At 35.5% G+C, this 21,884-nt stretch overlaps 1 protein-coding gene across 2 annotated transcripts in view; it reads left to right on the forward strand.

The window, feature by feature from the left end:
* The window catches only part of LOC150108931 (uncharacterized), a 298,899-nt gene that overhangs the window by 61,886 nt on the left and 215,129 nt on the right, over nt 1-21,884 (forward strand). Inside the window, exons 1-2 of one of the 2 annotated variants that reach the window (XM_090411050.1) lie at nt 12,872-12,915; nt 19,638-19,718. Coding sequence is in view for 1 of the 2 variants with exons in the window: in XM_090411045.1 (XP_090267171.1) it covers nt 19,638-19,718 (81 nt within the window). In the remaining variant the exon portion in view is untranslated. Of the gene's footprint in view, nt 1-12,871; nt 12,916-19,637; nt 19,719-21,884 lie in introns of those variants that run through there. The other variant, XM_090411045.1, reaches the window with a different exon arrangement.

Here is a 21,884-nt window from a genome sequence, read left to right on the forward strand (position 1 = left end):
GCTAACTTGGCTATGGCTGAGGAAGATCCTTCAACTTCTCACGTCACCGACGGGAATCGAACCTAGGACACTCCTTCCAGGCATATTATATGGTTGCGAAGCGCAAAACCACTAGGATAACCGCGCAGACTTAATGTCTATACTTAGCAGAATTGCACGAATCCTTGAATGTTGGTAACTGTTTGAGTGCTTATCTGATCAGCATAGTGACGTGTTGTACCGTGTGGTAATATTTAAACAGACGTTTTTTCTGTAGTAGAGTGGAAAACATAATGCAATGTCATCGAGTTACATTATTACGAAATAATTCGCCAGGGTTTTTTAAACATGTTCTTTTGAAATACAAGAAAGGAAGTTTTAACTGTTATACGAGTATAAAAACCCTGCTGCGAATCATCTAAAGACACGTCGAGACACCCTTGTTTCTGATGTTAGGATGTGCTTTTCATTCAATGACGTAGGTCAAATCCCATCAAAGATCCAAAAACTTAAAAAAAAAAAAACACTTGGTGAACTCCGATTTTCCAAATGCCCGACAGACACACCAGGAATTTCTCATTTTTCCAACTTTAAACAAACATAATCTCGAAAACACATGCAGTTGGTAGAGGTTAGTAATTTATTTTTCCCTACTGGCCATATTTTGATTTTTCGCTAACTACTGTCGTAGGAAAGAACGCGGGATTAGCTTGTAACTGGCAAATACCTTATATGCATTATATAGAGAGGGATACTGATGCCCCAGCTGCTTAAGTGCCCGAGTGCTGATCTGATCGGCATAACTACATCAAGAATGACCTAACCTGCAAACTCGTTAATGGCATTTCTATTCGGAACAAAGTGATATTGGTATCTTTCAGTGGAAATACTCTGCAATCTTATGGCATTGTTAGGAACCGTTGTTGGAGTGGAATGGGGGGAGGAGAGATGATCAAAAAAGTGGAAAAGGTGTTGAGAGATCCGAAAGATACCTTTCAGATCCCTCAACATTTTGAAATTGAGAACTGCCTCAATGATCCTTCCTCTTAACTCTTTCTTATTTGTAATCTTTTCTAGTTGTATGAAAATAGTTAATATCATTCATCACCAAGAAAAAAAAACCGCATTACAAATTATCGAAAGAGCAGTTCACTGATAATTTTCATCATGAATTAGTTTTAAATTTGATCGAAACACTCATTTTCTTGTTAATCATTTTCATAACAGCCCCAAAGATGCAGACAGAAGCTAGTGGGACCATTCGAGCAGATGGCCAAGAAGAATTTTATTTTTGTCATGTTTTCATGATATTATTTTGTAACGCGTACCTCTTTGGCGAGGTTAGTAATTTATTTTACCCTAGTGGCCATATTTTGATTTTTCGCTAACTACTGTCGTAGGAAAGAACGTGGGATGAGCTCGTAACTGGCAAATACCCTATATGCATTATATAGTTTTTTTTTTTTCTTTCAAAAAATGCCAGTGTTCTGATAAATGTTTTTTCTGGTCTCGGTACTCGGACTCGACTAGTCAGAATCCAAATTTTGTGTATGTTACTGAATACGCGCACACACAAAATTGAATTTCGTCGATTTTTTTATTGCTCGTACTCTGTTTACTAATAATTTGTTTATCGTCATATCTACAATTCTAATGCTACACCGATTGTATTTGGATTTAGAAAATATTCATCTTATTTCACTTTTTATATTTGAATACTATGGCCGATTTAAAAAAGTTCGTTGTCTATAACTGGCATTCAGTTAATAAAAATTATTTTCTTGACATTTAAAATCAAAGTTAACAAAATCACGCCAATTATATGTTAATTTATATGATGTCACATACGCATTTCAGTCGTTTGCGGTTGCAATTTTTTATTATTTCTGTTTGCCAATGCACATATATTAACTTATTATTTTTATAATTTTTGAAGAATGAAATGTTTTAAAATTTTCAGTTATCTTTAGTATAGTGAAATAACACAAATGAACCAGTCTTTCTTTAAGTAAAATAAAATGTTTCATATACTTGAGCATGTCTTTCAAGCATGACAAATCTTTACAATGGTTTGTGAACATGTTTCACTATTGTCAAATGCTTTATAATAAACTCTTTATAATAAACTCTTTTGTTTTCGTCATACTTCTTTCCTAAGCATCGCTGGAAGTTTAGCATAAGCTTATTACGACAAGTATAAGCGGTTGTGGTGCACTTGCTTCATAGTTTATATTTCGATTTTCTTCAAGGGTCTGGCATTTAAACAGAATAACGTTTTGATTGCTATATTTCTTTAAATGGAGTGCTGTCAAAAATGAAGTGTGATTAAGTAAAATACAGTATAATTAGATCAAATAAGTGCAAATGAAATTTTCACCAATAAAATTTTTTTTACAGATGAAAATTGATGAAATAATGCTTAATCAAACGCACTAATGATACGAGCATTATGAATTTTCGATTAACTTAGTTGTATTCAACGGATTTTTTTTCTTTTCTCGTCAGTATTGTGTTGAATTGTTTTCAGTTTTCTGCACACTATCTTTTCCATCTCAAAATCAAGCTAGTCATGTTCCTCTCTTTCCACAAACCTCAACTTCAACAGTGCTTTCTTGAACCCCATTTCGTTGCTTAGTCATCTTGCTCATAATTCCAAACTCTTGTTTGGAATTATGAGCAAGATGACTAAGGCGGTTGGTATTTTATATCAGTTGATTGCCTGTGTTATTTGGCCAGTTTGTCTGTTTTCTGGGATGAAGAACCTTGTGAGAAAATACTGTCATCTCCTTATGAGACTGGATAACACGTCATTTGAAAAGCATTGACCTCGTGTTCTAGACAGGATTCGGACCTAGGTTTTTTCAACCGAGTGGCATTTGCACACATACTCGTTGAGTAAGCACGTAACAGCCACGAGCCAAGCTAGCAGCTATCTGATCTCCGTTACTTGGTAAAATTTAATAATTTAGTGCTCAGGATGATCGTTCTGAGAAAATAGCCTAGCTAGTCCAAGTAGCTTTCCTCTAGAAAATGTTTCATATATTTCCCATTGTTAGTTTTAAAAATTTTCTTTCATTTTAACATATTTCAAACGATTTTGTTAAGTCCTGCTTTTTTTAGAACATTCTCTTTAAACAGAAAAAAAAAAGTCGTGTCCTATTCACATTGATATGCATTAAGCGATTATATAAGCATGATACAGCATACATATGCGATATATATTTTAATTCTGGTAACTTCAAGCCGTAATGTGTTAACTGATAAAAAAAAAAAAAAAAGTTCCCTTTAGTATAGGCAAGTAACATTAGTAGTAACACAGACTAATGTTACTTGCCACATCGACACTAGGCTAAAAGTTAAAATACGCAAAATTTCATGGCTTACTTTGTCCATTACAGTAACCGCGTCAGTGTGATAAGCCAACCATACATGGAAATGAAACCCTGGGTTTATAATAAATACATATAAACATACTCAATAAATTCCTCTCATGCAAACTTTTGCAGCCGAGTGGATGGCATCCCTACTCTCCATCTGACAGGTTATAGTGGGTTTGAATTCACTGTGACATGGATGTTTATGAAAACCTTCGGCTAATTGTGATGTTGTGGTGGTGGTGGTTTTTCCCTTTCAGTCGTTTCCGACCGTAGGTGACTTTGTAGGCATTGCCCACAAAGTGTTTCGGGGCAGTTTTTACAGGGCAGTTCGCCATTGCTCCCCTCCCCATTTTATCCGGGTCTGGACCGGCTAACTCACCTTTCGTCGAAAGAAACCAGATAAAGGTTCCTCACGTCACTTACGGGAATCGAACCCAGGTCATTCCGGGAAAAACTCTTCGTCTATACTGACTGAACTACGGAGGCTCTAATTGTGAATTGCAATCACTTGCTTATTGGAAATTGTTTGAAAAAGTTTCATGTTTGGGTCTATACTAGAATTTTCGGATTATTCTTATTCCACGTTCCAAGCACAGTACTGAATGTACTGTAAGTTTCTAATTTGGAGGGTGTGAATTGACGTAATAAAAATGCATACGTCCTCAACTGATTTTGATGACACTTGTCTCCTGAAACAAAGTACATCACTGGGTGAGAAAAAGCAGAAACAAACACGAGTAATCTTTTCTCAAGAAAAAAAAAAATCTCAACGAATTATTCATCATCATTTCTTTAGTATTACAGAAGTATTCGTAATACTAAAGAAATACTATTTGCACACATACATGCTGTAGTTTTCAAAATGTATACATAAAATTTCAGTTAATAAAGCATCAAAAGTGTGTGTGTGTGTGTGTGTCAAGATTGACTTCACTCGGTGACGAATTTAATTGATTTACAAGAAGTCCAGATACCGTGATCTGTGGGATATTACATACGAAATGCGAACGTTCTAAATCCAATTACTATCTGAATTTATTGCGCTCATTCCATGTATAAAAAAGCTTTGAAAATTAATCTCATTTCACCATTCGAATTAGAACAAATAATTAATCTGAAAATCTATTGTAGTAATTTATGAATGATGCGAGTTACTTACAAATATGCTTTATATTAGAACTTCTCAGTTTCATGTATGTTTATGTATTCCGAAATTTAAAATGAAACTATAAATTAATCCGAGGATAATTAATGATAAAAAAAATTGGATAGAGACCTACGTTTGAATGAGAGGTCTTGAATACTGGAGGTCTTCGTCCATCACGGGATAGAAAATGGCTGATTATTGTGATGATTAATTATTATTGCCTATTAACTTTATGTCCCTTGATGCACCGTGAGTTTTCTCTGGCTCACAGTGGTTATTAGATAAAGAAGTGAATCATTCAAACTTTCGTTTGAAGTATCAGTTTTAATCTTTTAAGCATGCCATTCTGTTATACGAATGTAGTAGACCACCGGAAGGTACAGCAGTGTGCCCTAGTTTGCCATTCACACTTATTTTCATAGCATGGTATCGTTGACCTTCACGCGGTTGTCCTCTTGTGTACATACCCCAAGGGATTGCACTTTTGTCAGTGCAACTCAGGCTGTAGCTTTTACCCTCGATGTCTTCGTATATATTAACGAATAAACGACATTCTGCAAAAGTATAATCAGGTAATATAGGTCAGATACATCGCAACGATAAATGAAAGAAGTGTTATGTGCATATGTAAACGCTCTTCAAAGTACATAACGTCTTATGGCTGCAAATAAAAATAAATAAATAATAATAATCATTATTTATACAGCAGGTGTGTAATTAGGATCAGTAGGTCAGAGAAGGTTGTCTACCGGTCTGACTGCTACTTAAGTAATACATTTTTATAATACGATTTATGACAATTATTAAAATTATCATGTAAAATTATGAGTAGATAGAATACACAACATGTCATAATTCATAGTAAAATAATATGTAATATATTAAATATTATATTTTCTATCCAAGCGAAGTCTAATAAAATTTACGATTTTGATAATTGTTTTTAAAAGTGGTCTACTGATTCATAGCAGTGTTTTTATTTTATTTTATTTTATTTTTTAAGAATGATATGTTGTAAATTCACGTGACTGAGCATTCAGTGTGTGCAATACATGCCACTGATTCTCATCAGAAACCAAGGCTTGTGGTGAAACGAAATCTAAAGTGTCTTTCTAAACAAATAATTGATTTTTGTTTTAAATTCACAGAAATTAAATCTGATCTGTAGATTTTTATTTGTGGGTGGAATATATGGACAACCTGCAAATCATAAATTTATTCTATAAAAATGGAGCTCCAAGCTTATAAATGATGTATTCTTTCAAATCGTTAGAATGATTTGGAAAAAAAAAAAAAATCAAATGAATTTTCCGTTAATGTTATGATTTGCTGGACCTAAAAGTGGACCCCCCCCCCCCTCCATGATCTACTTCTCACATCCTTCGAATTTTAGCAATTAGCATCATTTGAAAGCTCATGGCATTTTTAGTGAATACAACAAAATACGAATTTCAAAAGCATGAAAAAATACTGAACCACAAAAAATTTCTTAGATGATATAAATGATAACTAATTTAAGTGTTTGTTCCTGGTCGAATGTGTTGAAACTAACACTTGTATAGCCCTCACTTTTTTTTAACAACAACAACAAAAAAAAAAACTATCACTAATCTGCTTAAGATTTTTGAGTCTTATTTCAAATTGTTAATCAAATTGGATACCAAGAAGTCTTCTCTGTTGCAGATAGCATTTTTCACATTCTGCTGAATGTTTGTGATATAGAGTTAGATTTTTTTTTTTTTTTTTTTTTGATTACTCTGGGAAACATTCTGGTTTGTACATTGTTGGAATAAGTATTGGGACAGTACTATATTTCACAGAAACGTAAATTGCATACACCTTATTACTGATTAGGAGTCTCCTTTGATCCTGGTCACCCTTTCCACTCTTCTAGATGCTCCATCAATTTTAATAGACACATTGTCATTTTAAAACAGACTTGTTATCACATGCAGGAATCGTTGAATTATTCAAAAGAATTGTAGATCCATCGGCATTTCCCGACGAGAACAGGGTAAGATTCCCCGGGCCCGCGATTTTTAAAGGCCTGGAACTTTTTTTTTTTTAATCCACTTCAGAGGGTCCGATAAGTTTCTTTTCCTCAGACACAGCGTTTGCTGTCGACGCCTCGTTGAGGACTACAGCCAGATCCGACGAGCAGGTTCGAATCTCGATGAAAAAACAAAAAATAATAATATTGATAATAATCTCCTTTAGCTATTGAGAAATGCAAAAACGTATGCAACATAGTTGGACCTGGGTTCCATTCCAGACCGCCTAGCCCCGTAATTTATGCCAGCTTCCCCTTTCTCCCTTCTCATCAGCCCTGACTACAACGGTCCCATTATACTGTATATTAGATGAAACAGCATCAACCCATGCCATGAAGAATTATACCCGGGCATGAGTCATTCCCAAGTCACCTGTCCGATTAGGAGAGGGGGGAGTTGCAAAATTCGTCGCACGATCTTTCAACGTTGTTCGGAATATTTCTATGTTCTTTACACTTGTGTGTGTGGTCTGCGCTGTTGATTGCCGTGTTCGATTATTGGCTTGTGGCTTAAATACTTACTCTTACTGTTATGTTACCTGAGAGTTACTAAAGTAAAGTAACTTTAGCATCTGTGGAAGGTGTTGAAATCGTGAATATAATGTAAGCCGTCAAATAGTTACTGTATTATAAAAAAATAATCGTTCACATCTCGTACATGAAAAAAAAAATAATTCTAATATTGTGTACATAATATGGCTATATTTTATTGAAATTCAGAATAAATTACGCAAGTCAGAGAAAAATGAGTAATGAACAACACAGTATATCAACGGCTGTCTCTAAATATGCAAACAATCATAGTTTGCTACTACATTTTGTAGTCATACAATAATATTTATTTAACAAATCAATAATTAGTACAGTGGTTTAAACAGGCATTTTAATTAAAACATGAAAATTATTCATTTATTAAAACAAACAAACAAAAAAAAGCTGAAATCACTGCTTGGAAAGAAATCAACGGATACCATAGTGTGAAGAATAAACAGCCATGGCGCCAACCTTAATATCATGTAGGATCTTCTGCAGCCTACGGATCGTAATATTTCCATAAGCGTACGATAGCGATCATTGGGAATTTTGGACCATTCTTCCTGTAGGCCTGTAATGAGGTCCTGGACTGTTGTGGGGCAGACGTCCCTTGAACACACTCGATGCTTCATTTCATTCCACAGATGTTCAGTAGGGTTAAGATCAGAGCGCTGTGGAGGCCATTCAAGTGTGGTGGCGTTCATGTTCACAAACCATTCAGCTGCAGCAGCCTTATGACATATTGCATTGTCTTGCTGAAAGAGACAATGCTCAGTTTGGTAGAAACGCCACAAAGTAGGAAGCCATTGCATTGTCCAGATACCTCTCAGTGTTCAATGTTTGTGGCATTACAAACAGAGATCCGAGGCCAAAACAGGACCATAACATCACCACTTCTGAATTTCATGGTTGGGGTTGCACATTCTGGTAAAAGACGTTCACTGGTCATCTACCATACCTACTCCCGTCCATCTGCTCTATAGAGATTGTATCGTGTTTCGTCTCTCTCAGTAACACACTTTCCAAGCCTCCACGTCCCACTGTATACCACTGAAGAAATGTTGCATGTTGGTTCGGGTAATGTTGCATGTTGTGAACCTCGATTCTGAATGTTTTTGTGCAGATTCGTGTTCCTTTCGATGTTCGGAAACTTAGGGGGTGTCCGTTGACTACTTTCCAAGCAGTATATATTATTAATGTAATACATAAATATTTGTAAAAATGAACACTTCTAATTATTGTACTTGTCAGACAAGATTTTCAATAAATCTGTGCTTTTCTTTGAAACTATGAAATTCGAAGCAGGAAAAATGGAAATCAGGTTTGATAACAAGCATTGCTTTTAAAGTCGACAGTTTTTTGCTATCCGTAATTTATTCACAACGAAAAAAAAAATCCACAAAAAACTATCAACATTCGTCATTAACAAGCATTAATATTATTATTATTACATGACACAGGGAGTCCAAAGACTCATCGAGGGAGGGCACCTACTCTGCAACTCTGTCTCCACCTACAATGAACAACAACTACCATCATCATCTAAACTAACACCATCTACCGCTAACCACCACCACTAGTATTTCCAGAAACAATCACAAACATCAATGTCCACGGCGTGATTTGAACCTGCAGCCTTTTGGCTGGAGAGCCGATACGCTAACCACTCGTCCAACAGGCCGGCATTTTGGTCAGACTATTTTAATGGCAAAAAAAGATGAAACAAAATAAAGTGTATGGTACATATGCCAAAAGTGGCTCTAGGTTCGAAGGCTGTATTAATGAACGTATCGCTATACAAGATTACAAATACCTTTTTCTTTTTATAACTGCCTATAGTCATTTCATTCTATGTGTTCATCATATTGCTACATATGTGAGTAGTGCTATGCGTATCGGTATAGTTATGTGCTTGCATGTCCTATGCGTATGAGTACCTACTCATGAATATTGACTGAGTGAGATCAAAAGTGAGACATTTTGGTGTCCCGCCAGATTTTCCTACAGTTTCATGCATATTTGAATATCTGTTCAAGCGAGCCTTTAGGGTGGCGGTTGATCAAGATTTTTGAGGTGTTCTTGGGTATTCCCCCCCCCCCCCCCAATAATGGTACTGTGTGGTATTCGATACTGGGAGAATCGTTGGGAGGTCCTAGAAAGGTCTTCTTTTTTCATCCGGATATGTAATCAGAAAATTGCCCTTGGCAATATTTTTGTGTATATTTATTTTTTAAGCCTTTTGGATTAAAAAAAATTCTTAATTATTTTAATTTTTTTTTCAAAGATTCTTGATTTTAGTTTCGATTCTAAATAGTTTTTTTAAGCTCCTGATTCAGTTCTTTTGGCGTCATCTCTGTTCATAATTCTAAATATAGTAATGGGATGATATGTGTATTTTTTAGTATGTTTTGCAAACTGTTTCATGCATTTTAAAAATACACCTTTTTATGATCGGCATGTATTATTTCCATACTTCGTATTTAAGATTCCATATTAGATCAAGGCTGCTTGATAATCAGAATTCAGAACATCTTGCTAGATGGCAGAATTATACTGGAGCACTCGACTGGCTGGTGATTAAAAAATACTCTTTATGAAAGTTAAAAGGTATTACTATGATTATTTTAAACTGTTGTGGTGCAATAGATTATATGATGTTTGGTTAAGAATTAATTTTTTAGGACCTAACTTGAGGTAGTAAGCTACACAAATAACAATTAAAGGTTTAATTCAAAGTACTCAAACAACAAACCATCAAAAAGATTTTCACGGACTTCGTCTAAACTTTATATAAAGTAGCTATTTAGTTTTACATTGTGTGTGACATTTAAAAAAAAAAAACTCGGTCGCACGTTGAAGTCAAACTGCAAACGCAAGTTGAGAATAGTTCTCAGAAATATCAATAAATAGCACTTAGTTGTAAACAACATGTATCAATATTTAGAAAATGAACTTCGTGAAAAACAAGTTTCGATGTAGCCAATCATGAAATATTCGCAGAAAACACGCGCGCCTGAAATTTAATTTAAATATCGTACCGTATAAATAAGAATATGCTGAAACATAATAGCAATATAGAGTTTTATCGATTTTTTAATTTTTTTTTCTTTCCTGTTTTTTTTTTTTTTTCTTTCCTCCGCGGTACCGGTTAGGTTTTTTCCCCTATTGCTAATCATACAGAAAACAATTGGTTTCTATCTGTGCAGTAATAAACGAAAAGCGACGTGAGCACTAGTATTTCTATTGAGAAAAGCGATTATATTCAGTTATACAGCGTAACTGTATAACTTTTTTTATAGTTTGACGATCTCTTTCATTGTTTTCATATATAATATAATATAGTAGATATCCTATTCTTAAAAGTTTCGTGGATATAAACAAAACCTCTTGTATCGACAAAAAATTAATAACGAAGTGGACAGCCGTCTTATATATCTATTCTTATCCCTTTATCCATCTGTTGTTAGATGGACAAAAAAAAAAGATCATAGAATGGAACACGCCAAGAACTAGACCGGTTTATCAGCCAGCTAGACTAATAAGATGGAATGATTGAGATTAAAATGGACATTTATGTCATATTGATGAAAGAAGAGAGCCTGTGTAGCTCAGTGGATGTGGCGTTTGCACACCACGGCCGCACGAAGGAAGACTTGGTTTCGAGTCTAGTCGGCGACTAGAGGAAATTTTTCTAAGCCTTTTTTCGACCGGTTCCCGAGTTAGTCGATCTCTGGCACGGGCAAGCAGGTTTTTCGTCCTGTAAACTCAAGAAAATCGACCGTAGAACCCACATTATTTCAGACATTAAATATATTGTGTTATGGTTAGGGACCACGAGATGGCGGCACATTTGAGCCGTCTCTCTTCACTCGTACCGCGTAATTTGTGATAGCCTTGGGCCATCTATCTCTGATTGGGTATCAGGGGAGATTGAACTGCCCACTCAGTCTCCAAAAGTTAGATAGGGCTAAATGGCCTCGCCTACTCCCGTATATGGGAATAAAAAGGCGTTAACATATTTTTTTTTTTTTTTTTGATGAAAGAAGATGCATAAGATGAAAGAAGCATGGAGAGGCATTTGTCCACCAGTTGACTGAAGAATGCTGTTAATGATATATATATATATATATATATATATATATATAATCACTCTAACACACGGAGGGGACGGAAAGCCTAAATACCGCATGTGTGTGTATTTGTTCGAGAGCAAAGTAATCGGTCGATATTCACGTTGCCAGTATGTGTTTTCTGACTAATTTAACTAATTTCGAACTGTAGTTAATATTGGCTCTTTTAGACTCGATATATTTTTTCAATATATCTACTCTCTATAATATAAAATGATAAGCTTTTTTGTAACGTTTTTGTGTCTGTCACGTTTTTTGTCAAGTTATTTGAAACGTTTTGAAACTCAGGGGATACCTTGAGTCTTCAGAATTCAAGGGAGAACCGGCCTACCAGTCCGGAACTTGGGGGGGCTGGGGACCCCTTTCGAGTTTTCAAAATTCTAGTCATCAGAATTTAAGGAGAACCGGCCTACCAGTGCGTAATTCGGGGGGGGATTGGGCTCCAGAGGGCCCCCCCCGGTAACATATAATATAACTTTTTTTTATTATTGTTGTATCTTTATATCACTTCCTCACATGAGAAGCTTCAGAATCTGTAGCTCATTATTATGTGTGCGGGCAGTTATCTATTAAATATTTGTTATCGTATGACAGTATTTAATTGATAAAGTAATATCGCCCTGCATGGAACTTGATAGCATCTTCCACTGCGTGTGCGCGCGCGTGTGTAATACTTTAAAATAACACACACAGACATATAGCTCTACTGTTTGGCGTGTATGAGAGTGGTATCCACTCATAACTTCACAAAACAGGCGTTAATCAGACCAAATTGATTAAAAAAAATATTCGAAATTCCGGCAAAATTCCACAGCCAGTCTTTCATCCGATCATGATTGTTCAGTCCTGTTGTTCCTGCTGTTCAGTCTGGTTTTGGGGGTCATAACAAGTACTGTTGCATGTGGTTATTCAAAGTCAACACGGTTACACATGTTTATACTAGCAGAGCAACAATTTACGAGATCATTTTATGACTGCCTTGGTCCCCACTACCATACACACGCACATCTTGAACGCAAATTATGGTATACCGGAATGAGATGCTGCCGGTGCCTGCCACTTGCGTTAGGTCCCATGTTAATGGTAGATTCCATTTAATGTGGGAAGTGTTACCAATAATTTGGGTACACTCAGTGGCCAAAATATCAGGATCCCACATACTAGTGAATAATGGCATTGTTATGCATGTAAGTTTTTTTTTTAATTTTTTTATCTTTATGTAACACTGCTATCCAAATGGAACCAGATTTAAAATGTGAAATTGTCCACCTCTGATGTGTGTGTATTTTGTATGCACACGCACAAATATGTATATACATATATGAAAGCAGCATTACATTTAACCTTCCTGATATTTATCTATCTTAGTTTCCTCTCTGTCTGTTTTGTTTTCCTGTCTGCATCATTTGGAAGGTCGCACCTTTATGCGATGAACGCATCGACGCTTTTATTCAAGGATGCGTGTCCAGCCGTGGAATACGGTATGCACCGGAAGTAGTTTTTATTTATTTTAGTTCTCGGTTCGCATGCTACAATTTGAACGAGTAACGTGGAGATTAACATGACGAAGATCCTGGGATTTGTTACTTCAGGCGATCCACCAGCACTAGGAACTACTCTTGGTTAACAGAGCTCCCATATAGTAGTCTGGATACTTTAGATGTAATATACACAATTTATATAAGGTTTGGCGAATAGGTAAATTCTATATAATTTTTGTCGATTTTATTCATTTTTTTTTTTCCTTCTGCATTTTATCTTGTGAATTTTGTAGGTGTCTCCTGTTAGTTAATCTTTCAGAATCCTTTGTGCTTATTTGCATACATATTGTATGTATAAATAGGGATAATCATTTTCCGATAAAATTGACAGCGAATTCTTTTTTTTTTTTAATTCTTCCAAATTTGTGATTTTATGCAAATAAAATGAGGAAAACAAAATCGCCTGCTCGGTTTAACTATTCTGACTTTGAAAATAACAATAATAAACTTCGCTTTGGAAGTTGAAATGTATCTTACGGAAAATATTCATTTTCATACACCACAAATGTAGAGTTTCGATGCGCCCTAAAATATGGCTTGTTTTGGGTCCCCTTTCTTTCACTTCAAAAGAAATTATGAAATTTTACAAGACGTTATTTACATGTAATTGCTCTTATAAAGCGCCTGCCAGTTGAAAGTGTGATCCACATATTTGTCGCTCAAGTTTGATTGGAAAACAAGATTGTTTGGAAGTTATGAGCTTCTTACCACTGAGCTAGGGTTGCTCGTCTTTTTCGTTCTTGACGACGAGGTTTAACCTGTAGACTCAAACAGAAAGTAGTGTTGCCATAAAAGATTACTTCACATCCGTCATAATCATTCATAGAAAAATATTGTATTATATGTAGAAAGCAAATCAGATATGAATTTCAGTTGCAGGATCTTGATGCTAACTTGTTTTAATTATCACTCCTTATTTTCGTATAGTAGTGTTCTTATCTCTTCTTTATTGAATAAGTACTTTATCTTATAAGTTTTGCTATTTAAAAATGTTTTTGCTATTAGCAGTTCATAACAATTAAACTGCATATTGTAACAGCTAATCATAGATTAAGGAAAACGTTAATTCATTTGAAAGAATATTGGATTTGATTGAGATATTTTTAATATAACGTAATGTAATATAGTGCTTATATAATTTAAATATTGTTAACGCGATGCACGCTAAACTTAATGAAATCAGTACTGACAAAGATATTGCATGTTTTGTAAATGCATATGATTTCCACGAATATTCAAGTTCGGCATAAATTTGTAGTGCAAGCAAGTTTCCATTCATGAATAATTGATAGTTGTAAAGTGACTGGAACCGTATGGAATATCGTCTCGAGTGGCGAGGTGTTTAGTAATGGACGTTACTTCTTAAAATCAACGCCTTTTACAATAAGCATTCTGTGATCACCTTTTCACGTAACTATGACGATAGCGACGACGCCATTTGGTTTGAAATGTCTGAGTTTGACTTCATCTCATTATTATTATTATTATTATTATTATTATGTGACACCTCCAGGGAGTCCGAAGACTAATCGAGAGAGAGAGTGTGTGCCAACAGCATCGAACGATTGATCTCCTTCCAACTACTAAACCCACTCAAACTTGCTTAACTTTTTTCGTGAGCCATTAGTGGCAGAGGCTCTACCAATCGACCAACCTCTGCTGGCTTTTGTAGTATGAGAGGAATATTTGGGAACACTTTTCACTGAATGTGACAGGATTGTTTCTTTCAGAAATCTCGAGTTCACATTTATTTTGGATTACACAAATTTGATCACCAATCGAAATGTGGTAATTTTACCACTTTTCCTAGAAACGAAACGATTCAGTCATATTTCCATATTTCTTTCTAGTTGAAATGATTAGCTAGAAGTCAAGGCACTTTCCTCCTTTGTCAGTAGTGAATATAATTAAAAAGATGGTTTGGGTATGGGTTCTTCACTCTCATCCCGACTTGTCATTTCATACTTGGAGGCTTTCAATGAAATTGTTGTTGAGATATTTTACAAAGGTGTCTAGTTCATTTACTATACCAGGTCAAACAATGAAATTATCAAAATATCTAAACAACATTTATCCAAAAACATTCTTTACTCTCGAATAAAGCGTAAGAGACAGAAATTTGGTATTTAGATATTCTGGATTTAATCTCACTTCTTAATGAATTCACCAAAATCATATATTAAAAAGATGATAGGCATTACGCGATGCACGTGTAACATCGCGCACCATCCTTTTCAGGCATTAGCAGAACTCTCAGAGGGATTAGAGTTGGCACATTTTCAAGTGATGATGAAAAGAAGGAACAAACATAGAGGATACTGGGATAAGAATGAGTACAATCGGAGATCAATACAGAAGGTATTGAGACAGGAACAATAATTAAAAAAAAACTCGCATTATCCGTACACAGGATAATGTATCCTGTGTACGGATAAAGATTATCCGTACACAGGATAATCTTTACCATCTACACATTTGGAGCTTTGGTGGTTCTACTGGTTCAACAAAACACCCCTCTAAAAATGCTTGATTTTATCCCCAAGTGACAATGCTCGTAATAGATTAGACCCTTCTCACAGACACACTCCATTTTATCACAGACTTTTCTTCTTTATGCTTTTACTATTGATAATTTTGATGGGCTCTTCCCCACCAAACTGATCACTCATTCCTTCAATTTTCTGATGTAAAAAAAAAAAAAAATTACCAGTTGGCATCCGTACACAACTCAACTTCTCATTCCATTTATCCTTGTTTTTTTGAACACACTCACACCAACGGATACATCCATTATAAGTAAACGCAAATTACAGATTTTTTGTTTATCGCTCTACACAGTTTGCTTGTATGGGGATTGATATATGCCAATAGGTACAGTGACAAACAAACTTGTCGTGAGAAATCAATGTGAATATATAAAAGGTGTTAAAAAAATGCGAACACTAAGTTACGATTGGTCTTTCACGCCGTGAAAGAACCACAATATTATTTAAAATGAAACACAAATACTATTTATTTTGTGCAACAGCAACATAAGAAAAATTCAAAGAAGCTAATGAGGTGACATTCTCCTCTTTTCAAGAACAAAAACCGAGGTAAGATAAGACTAATATGGTTGATTTTAATTAAAAGTACAATTAGCTTGATAACGGTGTCACTGAACAAGAATGCCATTACAAATTGCATCATTTTATGATTATTTCCTTATTACTTATGACAACGTAAGATTTATGTCCTATCCATTCCGTTTTGAACGGGACAGTCCTATTTTCGTAAAACAATTACCTGCGTTCTTAGACACTTTTCAATATCTGAATTTTCCAAGCTGAAATGTTTTCATGTAACATTCAAAAAACAAACAACGGTTGTAGAAATAAAGAATGCTATTACGTTCTAGACAGAAGAGGAGATGGGCGCCATCTGTCTCAATTCACCGCTTATTAGACATTCGTGGCTTAGCCATGAATGTCTAATAGGCGGTGAATAATCTATCTATCTCTCCCAACGGTCCATTAAGGACTATGGGAGAGATAGATAGATTACGTTCTAATAACTTGTCATATATGGATTTACTTCTACGAGTATTATTAAAATATTAGGCTTTTTCTCCCTTTCCCGATATTTTTTTTTCACACTTACATAAGGAAAACATTCCTTTTGAGAATGTGAAACTGTTGTTGAATTTATTTTGACGCTGCCTGCCATCGCTTCAGTAGAAATAGTTTTCTCTTTAGTGAATTTATTATGGAGCAAAGAAACAAAATCAATTGCATATTGACACAGTAAAAATCAATGATTATGAAAACCTATTTCAAAGGATTGAAGTGCAATGATTTCCATGAGTTTACACAGCGTGCCCGTTAAGTAATGAGACAACGATTATTATATCAAAAAAGAACTATATTTGGAATTGTCAATTACACAGATTCAAAGTAATCTCCCTCCAATTCCACACAATATTAACGCCAGTCGTACCAGTGTTCGAAGGCACGGTGGAAGTTCTGAACAGCAACCTCCTTCAGTGTCTGGGTCAAATTGCGTTGGATGTCCCCACTGTCACTGAATTGCCCCTTTCAAGGCACACTTCATCTTTGGGAAGACGAAAAAAGTCTACGGGGGCCAAATCTGGCGAATGGGGGTGGGGAAAGAATGTTTGATCACACAGATCGAACTTCGAAGCCAGAAACTGCTTCACAAATAGCGCACAGTGCCCAGGCGCGTTGTCGTGCAACATAAACCAATTGTTGTTATGGAACAGTTCTTTCCTGACACGTCGCATGCGGGCGTGCACACGTTGCATTACTCCTAAATAATAGTGACCGTTCACTGTGGTGCCCTCAGGAACAAATTTGCAGTGGATAATTCCAGCAACATAAAAAAATAACAAGTCAAGTTAACATTTTTTTTTTTTTTTTTTTTTTTTTGAAACGTGATTTTCTTCTGCCAGGGAGAAGTTCCAGAGCCATTCCGTGCTCTGGCATTTCATTTCCAGATCAAACTGAAAACACCAGCTTTCATCACTGGTGACAATTCTTTGCAACACATCACGATCTTGATCAACTGCATGGATGAAATTTTGACAACATACAATCCTGTGCTCTCTGTTCGTGAGTCAACGTGTGCGCCTCAAACAAATCTTCCTCTTGTGCAAATCCCTTTCTAAGATTAATCTGTTGTTTCCTTACCGACACCAAGTTGTACAGCGAGAAGCCTAGTAATTATTCGCCTGTCATGGACAACAATTTCCCTAGCGTTCACCACATTTTCATTTGTCCGTGTGCAGAAACCACAGTGTGGTTCATCCTCCAGGATCTCCCTCCCCTTTCAAACGTTGAATATCAGCGGAACATCTGTGCACAGTTCAGACAGTCATCGCCGTAAACTTTTTTTAGGTCTTGGTACACTTCTGTAGCAGTTTTTCCTAATTTACAGTAAAATTTTACCACATCTCTTTACTCTATGACGTAACTTCTGACACGCTCCACTCACACACTCTTAAACGGTTGCCACACAAAAGCTGCTGCGTCTCCCGACTCGAAAGTTGCTCCTGCGATTACAACACACACTGTAGCGGTCAAAACGATAAACACGTTTGTTACTTTTATTCAGAGAGCTGTCCTGTTAAAAAAAAAAAAAAAAAAAAAAAAAAAAAAAAAAAAAAAAAAACAAACAATAATCTCATTACTTAACGGGTACATTGTATATGCTTGAAAAAAAGCAATATTGAAAAAGATACATCCTACTAAAAAAAATTATATAAAGATACGAGTTGCATCGGCTACAACCTGTTGGGACTTAAAAGGGTAAATTTAGGAATGTTTATGTATTTTATTTTAAGTTTCACTTTATTATTAAAAAATTAATTTACTATTTGTCATTTTTTTTTCTTATTGTTATTTAATTGCCTGCTACAAACACAATATAAATTTAAATACCTGATCTTGTTCCCATTCGCAATAAGTGAAATTTAGGTCGCTGAAAATAATTTAAAAAAAAAAAAATTCTTTTGAGGAAATCTCGAACCTCCCTCCTCTGTTGTATTTTTTCTGGACACCCTACTTATGTACCGTAGATGGGTAATTTTCTTTTGCCACTACAAATAATCTGATCGAAACAACCAGATAAAATTTAATAAGACAGTAATTAGAATATTTCATTAAATATGCCTTTCTCTCTACTCTTAAATTCAAACAATGCAGAATCTTGCGGATTGAAACCAAACTGAATTATAATTGAAAGGAGGAAGTCACTATCGATATTTTCTGTAGTGTAAACTTAACATTTTTGAATAGTTTGAAAAAAGGGTACACATTCGGCAGAATTATATGGCAATGTGTCTAACTACCTTTTGGGAACGGGAATGCCATTTGCAGAATTTACATACCATACTCTAGCTTATACATTCTGAATACCAAATTTTATGAAATACAACCTAGTCAGAAGAGTGTTTCCCGCTGTATAAATTCGCAACGGTATTCCCTTTGCAAATGGATGACAAGGATTTCCTACCGTAAAATAGGCAAAGCGGCCAAAAGGATATACACATTTAACAGATATAATAGCTTCATAGCTTTAGTTGCTTCGGCTGTTATTTCGGAGTTCAACCTAGCCTCTTTGCAGATGGCCCAATTGAGACGGAGGAAGAACAATAACCGCTTCTTTTGCATTAGGATATGGGATGCCGTACTACTTTATAGTAGTATGCTGGTAAATCGAGATTTTCGTGATTATTGAGCCGTGTAGTAAGATTCATTTTCTCTACGAAGGCATGTGCTTTACCGCATGTCCTTGAACCTTTCGGCTTTGAGGAAGAGATGGATAATCGCTTTTGTTTTGATGTGCGTTTACTCACGTTCATATTTCTAACGGGTGCATGCGCTTCTCGAAAGTTGACCTTGCTCTTAGGCAAGTTTTCTCATTCTTATACGCTGGAGTGAACGGATTACAGTTCCTTCCCGTTCCGGATTCTTAACTGTGAATTACAATCAAAGGTTAATACTCTTTTACAGTTCGACGCTACCTTATGATTGGATCTTGGAAAGAGAGTTGTCACAAATCCGATATCTTGTCGAACCTGAAATTTTCACACGATTATGAAGTGAATAATGAACCGTAGTTTTCCTCGCGATTACTCAGAAGCTTTGGTTTCTGGGTGGTTTTCATTTCATCAACTACAACTTAACGATGATTTGGGAAAGTGCGCATGTTTTAAGGACTGTATTTTACGATCATCATTCACACTGGATAAAGCCAAAATTACCAGTATGCTTTTCATTATTTTGGCGATATAAGGATATGAAATCATTATTATATTAGTTAAGAACATTATCAAATTGCAGTAGAGAAAATAATGTATTTTGTTTTCTCTTTGTCTTATAGGCTACAAGGAAAGTTTGTAAATGTGGATATTTGTTCGTAGCTCCTGACTGGGACTTTACTGTCATCATTAATAGGACCAAGGTCAGTATCAATATTTTCTTTAATTTAAACTTATATTATTGAATAGTCTCAGAGGATATAATAACATAACTGTGATGCAAAGCACTGGAAGTATATGAGGTTTCAGATTTCAGCTGACTCCTCTGATTGAATAATCATTCTGTCAGAGTAGATGGTTAATAACAGCTGTTCTTCAAGAAGGAGCCCCACCCTCCTCCAAAAATAAAAATAAAAATCTTTACAGAAAACATAGTGGGATGTTTTTGTATCTTGTATTTTGGTGATTACAGTAATGTTTTTTTTATCAGTGTTAATATATAAAAATGTGTTGTGTAAATAATTACTACAAGCATTATGCTGAGTTGTGAGTAATTGTAATGAATTTGGGCCCCCCCCCCCCCAAAAAAAAAAGAAAGAAAAAGGGAAAAAAACTAGAAAATTTTTCAAAAATCTTTTCTTAATTAAAATTAATTTTTTATTTATGTTGTCGTGTCTTCTATTTCTATACTACTTATGAATTAATTACAGTCACATAAGGTGGGAATACCCTATAGCTCACGGAAATCACAGCCACTGTGAATGCAAGGTGAACAAGGTAGTGGTGCTCTGGTGGATTGAGCACTACTTCTTTTGCCCGAGCCAGGCTAGAGGAGATCACAAGTTTCATGTATTGGTGATCACTGCAGATGCTCAGTTATAGGTTGTGTGCAATGCGTAGTGTTTATTCTCAAATCCCCCCCCCCCCCCCCCCAAGATTAAATCCTTAGTGCACTACTGGTTTCTACTATAGTAAGTTGTTTTGTTAGGTCGAAATAACTGTCTAAGTAACCAGTATTGCAGTATGATGAGCTAGTCAACATTTTGAATAGGGTGATTGTTTAGTGTTCTAAAGTATTTGTATTTGAGAAGATTGCTTTACAAGAAGTAATTATTTGAATTTAAACTAGAAAAAGTGGTATTCCAGCAGTTTTTTTTTTAAACTGGACTATTATGAACCTAATATATTAGCAGTATTCATCATTTATTTTCAAGTGAAATTCTAGTAGATGTAACATTATCATTTGAGAGCTTTAGCCTGAAGGCTCATAAAATAGTGTTGTCTGCATCGACTCCATTCTTTCATGGCTTATTTCTTGAAAATCCTAGTAAACATTCCATTGTGATTCTCACACATGACATTCACAGATCTGAAAGCAATTGTAGGCTTCATGTACAGTGGTCAAGTGAAGTGAACCTTTCACAGTATCAATTTTCTATCCTTCTAAAGGCAGCTGAGAGATTAATGGTTTAATAGAGATCATAGGCAAACACTGGAGTGCTTCTGATCTTGTGCAGCAGGAGATGAATCAACAGTCTTTGAGCACTGTTTTTATTATCTAGTATAGATGACAATTAAGTTGGGTGAATTGCCACTGGTAAGGATTAAAAAGAGAGGGCACTGCAGAAGATCCCTTAGTAACTTAAGTCATAGTAACATAGTGAGCCATTTGTTGAGGATCAGAGACCCAGTATCATCAACATTATTTGAAGACAGTAGGGAGGCAAGGTCGGATGAAAGTGAAATGAGGTAAGATCATCAGCACTAACTCATCTATAGACTTAGAATTCTCTTCCTCAGTGAAGTGAGCATCATATTATAATTCATAAATCAGTTCCATTTATGCAAAATATGGTGATAGGTGAAGGATCACTACTATGTGAAAATTCTGTATTTAAGATGGTGCTATCCACAGTAACAGACATGTAGGGTCGTCGCCAGATTAGATCGTGCCCTGAGGCAAACAATTAAATATTGTCTGATGGATTATAAGACAAAAATATAACAAAATCTCCAATTGCTATTTTGCTTTTATTACAAGAGAAACATTAATGCAAAATGATTACATAATAATATTAATTAAATGTTTGCTCTATGGGGATAAAACTATTTATAAAACCCTTCTTAATTTAAATTATGAGCTATGTCTGCCTTTATCGATATAGTTGCTAGACCAGCCAATTTTTCTTGTTTCATTGCTGTTCACAAATAATTTTTCATTAGTTTAAGCTTGGAAAGACTTCTTTCCTGCACTTGCTACACTAATAGGGATTGTTAGTGTAGTGACAGCACCTACCGCGATATGGCTGAACCAGCACCCTTATTAAGCAATGCCGTGGGGCATGCTGTCTCTTTGCTACACCCTGTCA

The sequence above is a fragment of the Typopeltis vanoorti genome, chromosome 2, assembly GCF_054136105.1.
Source record: "Typopeltis vanoorti isolate ZY-2024b chromosome 2, IOZ_Tvanoo_1.0, whole genome shotgun sequence".
Taxonomy (NCBI): Eukaryota; Metazoa; Arthropoda; class Arachnida; order Uropygi; family Thelyphonidae; genus Typopeltis; species Typopeltis vanoorti.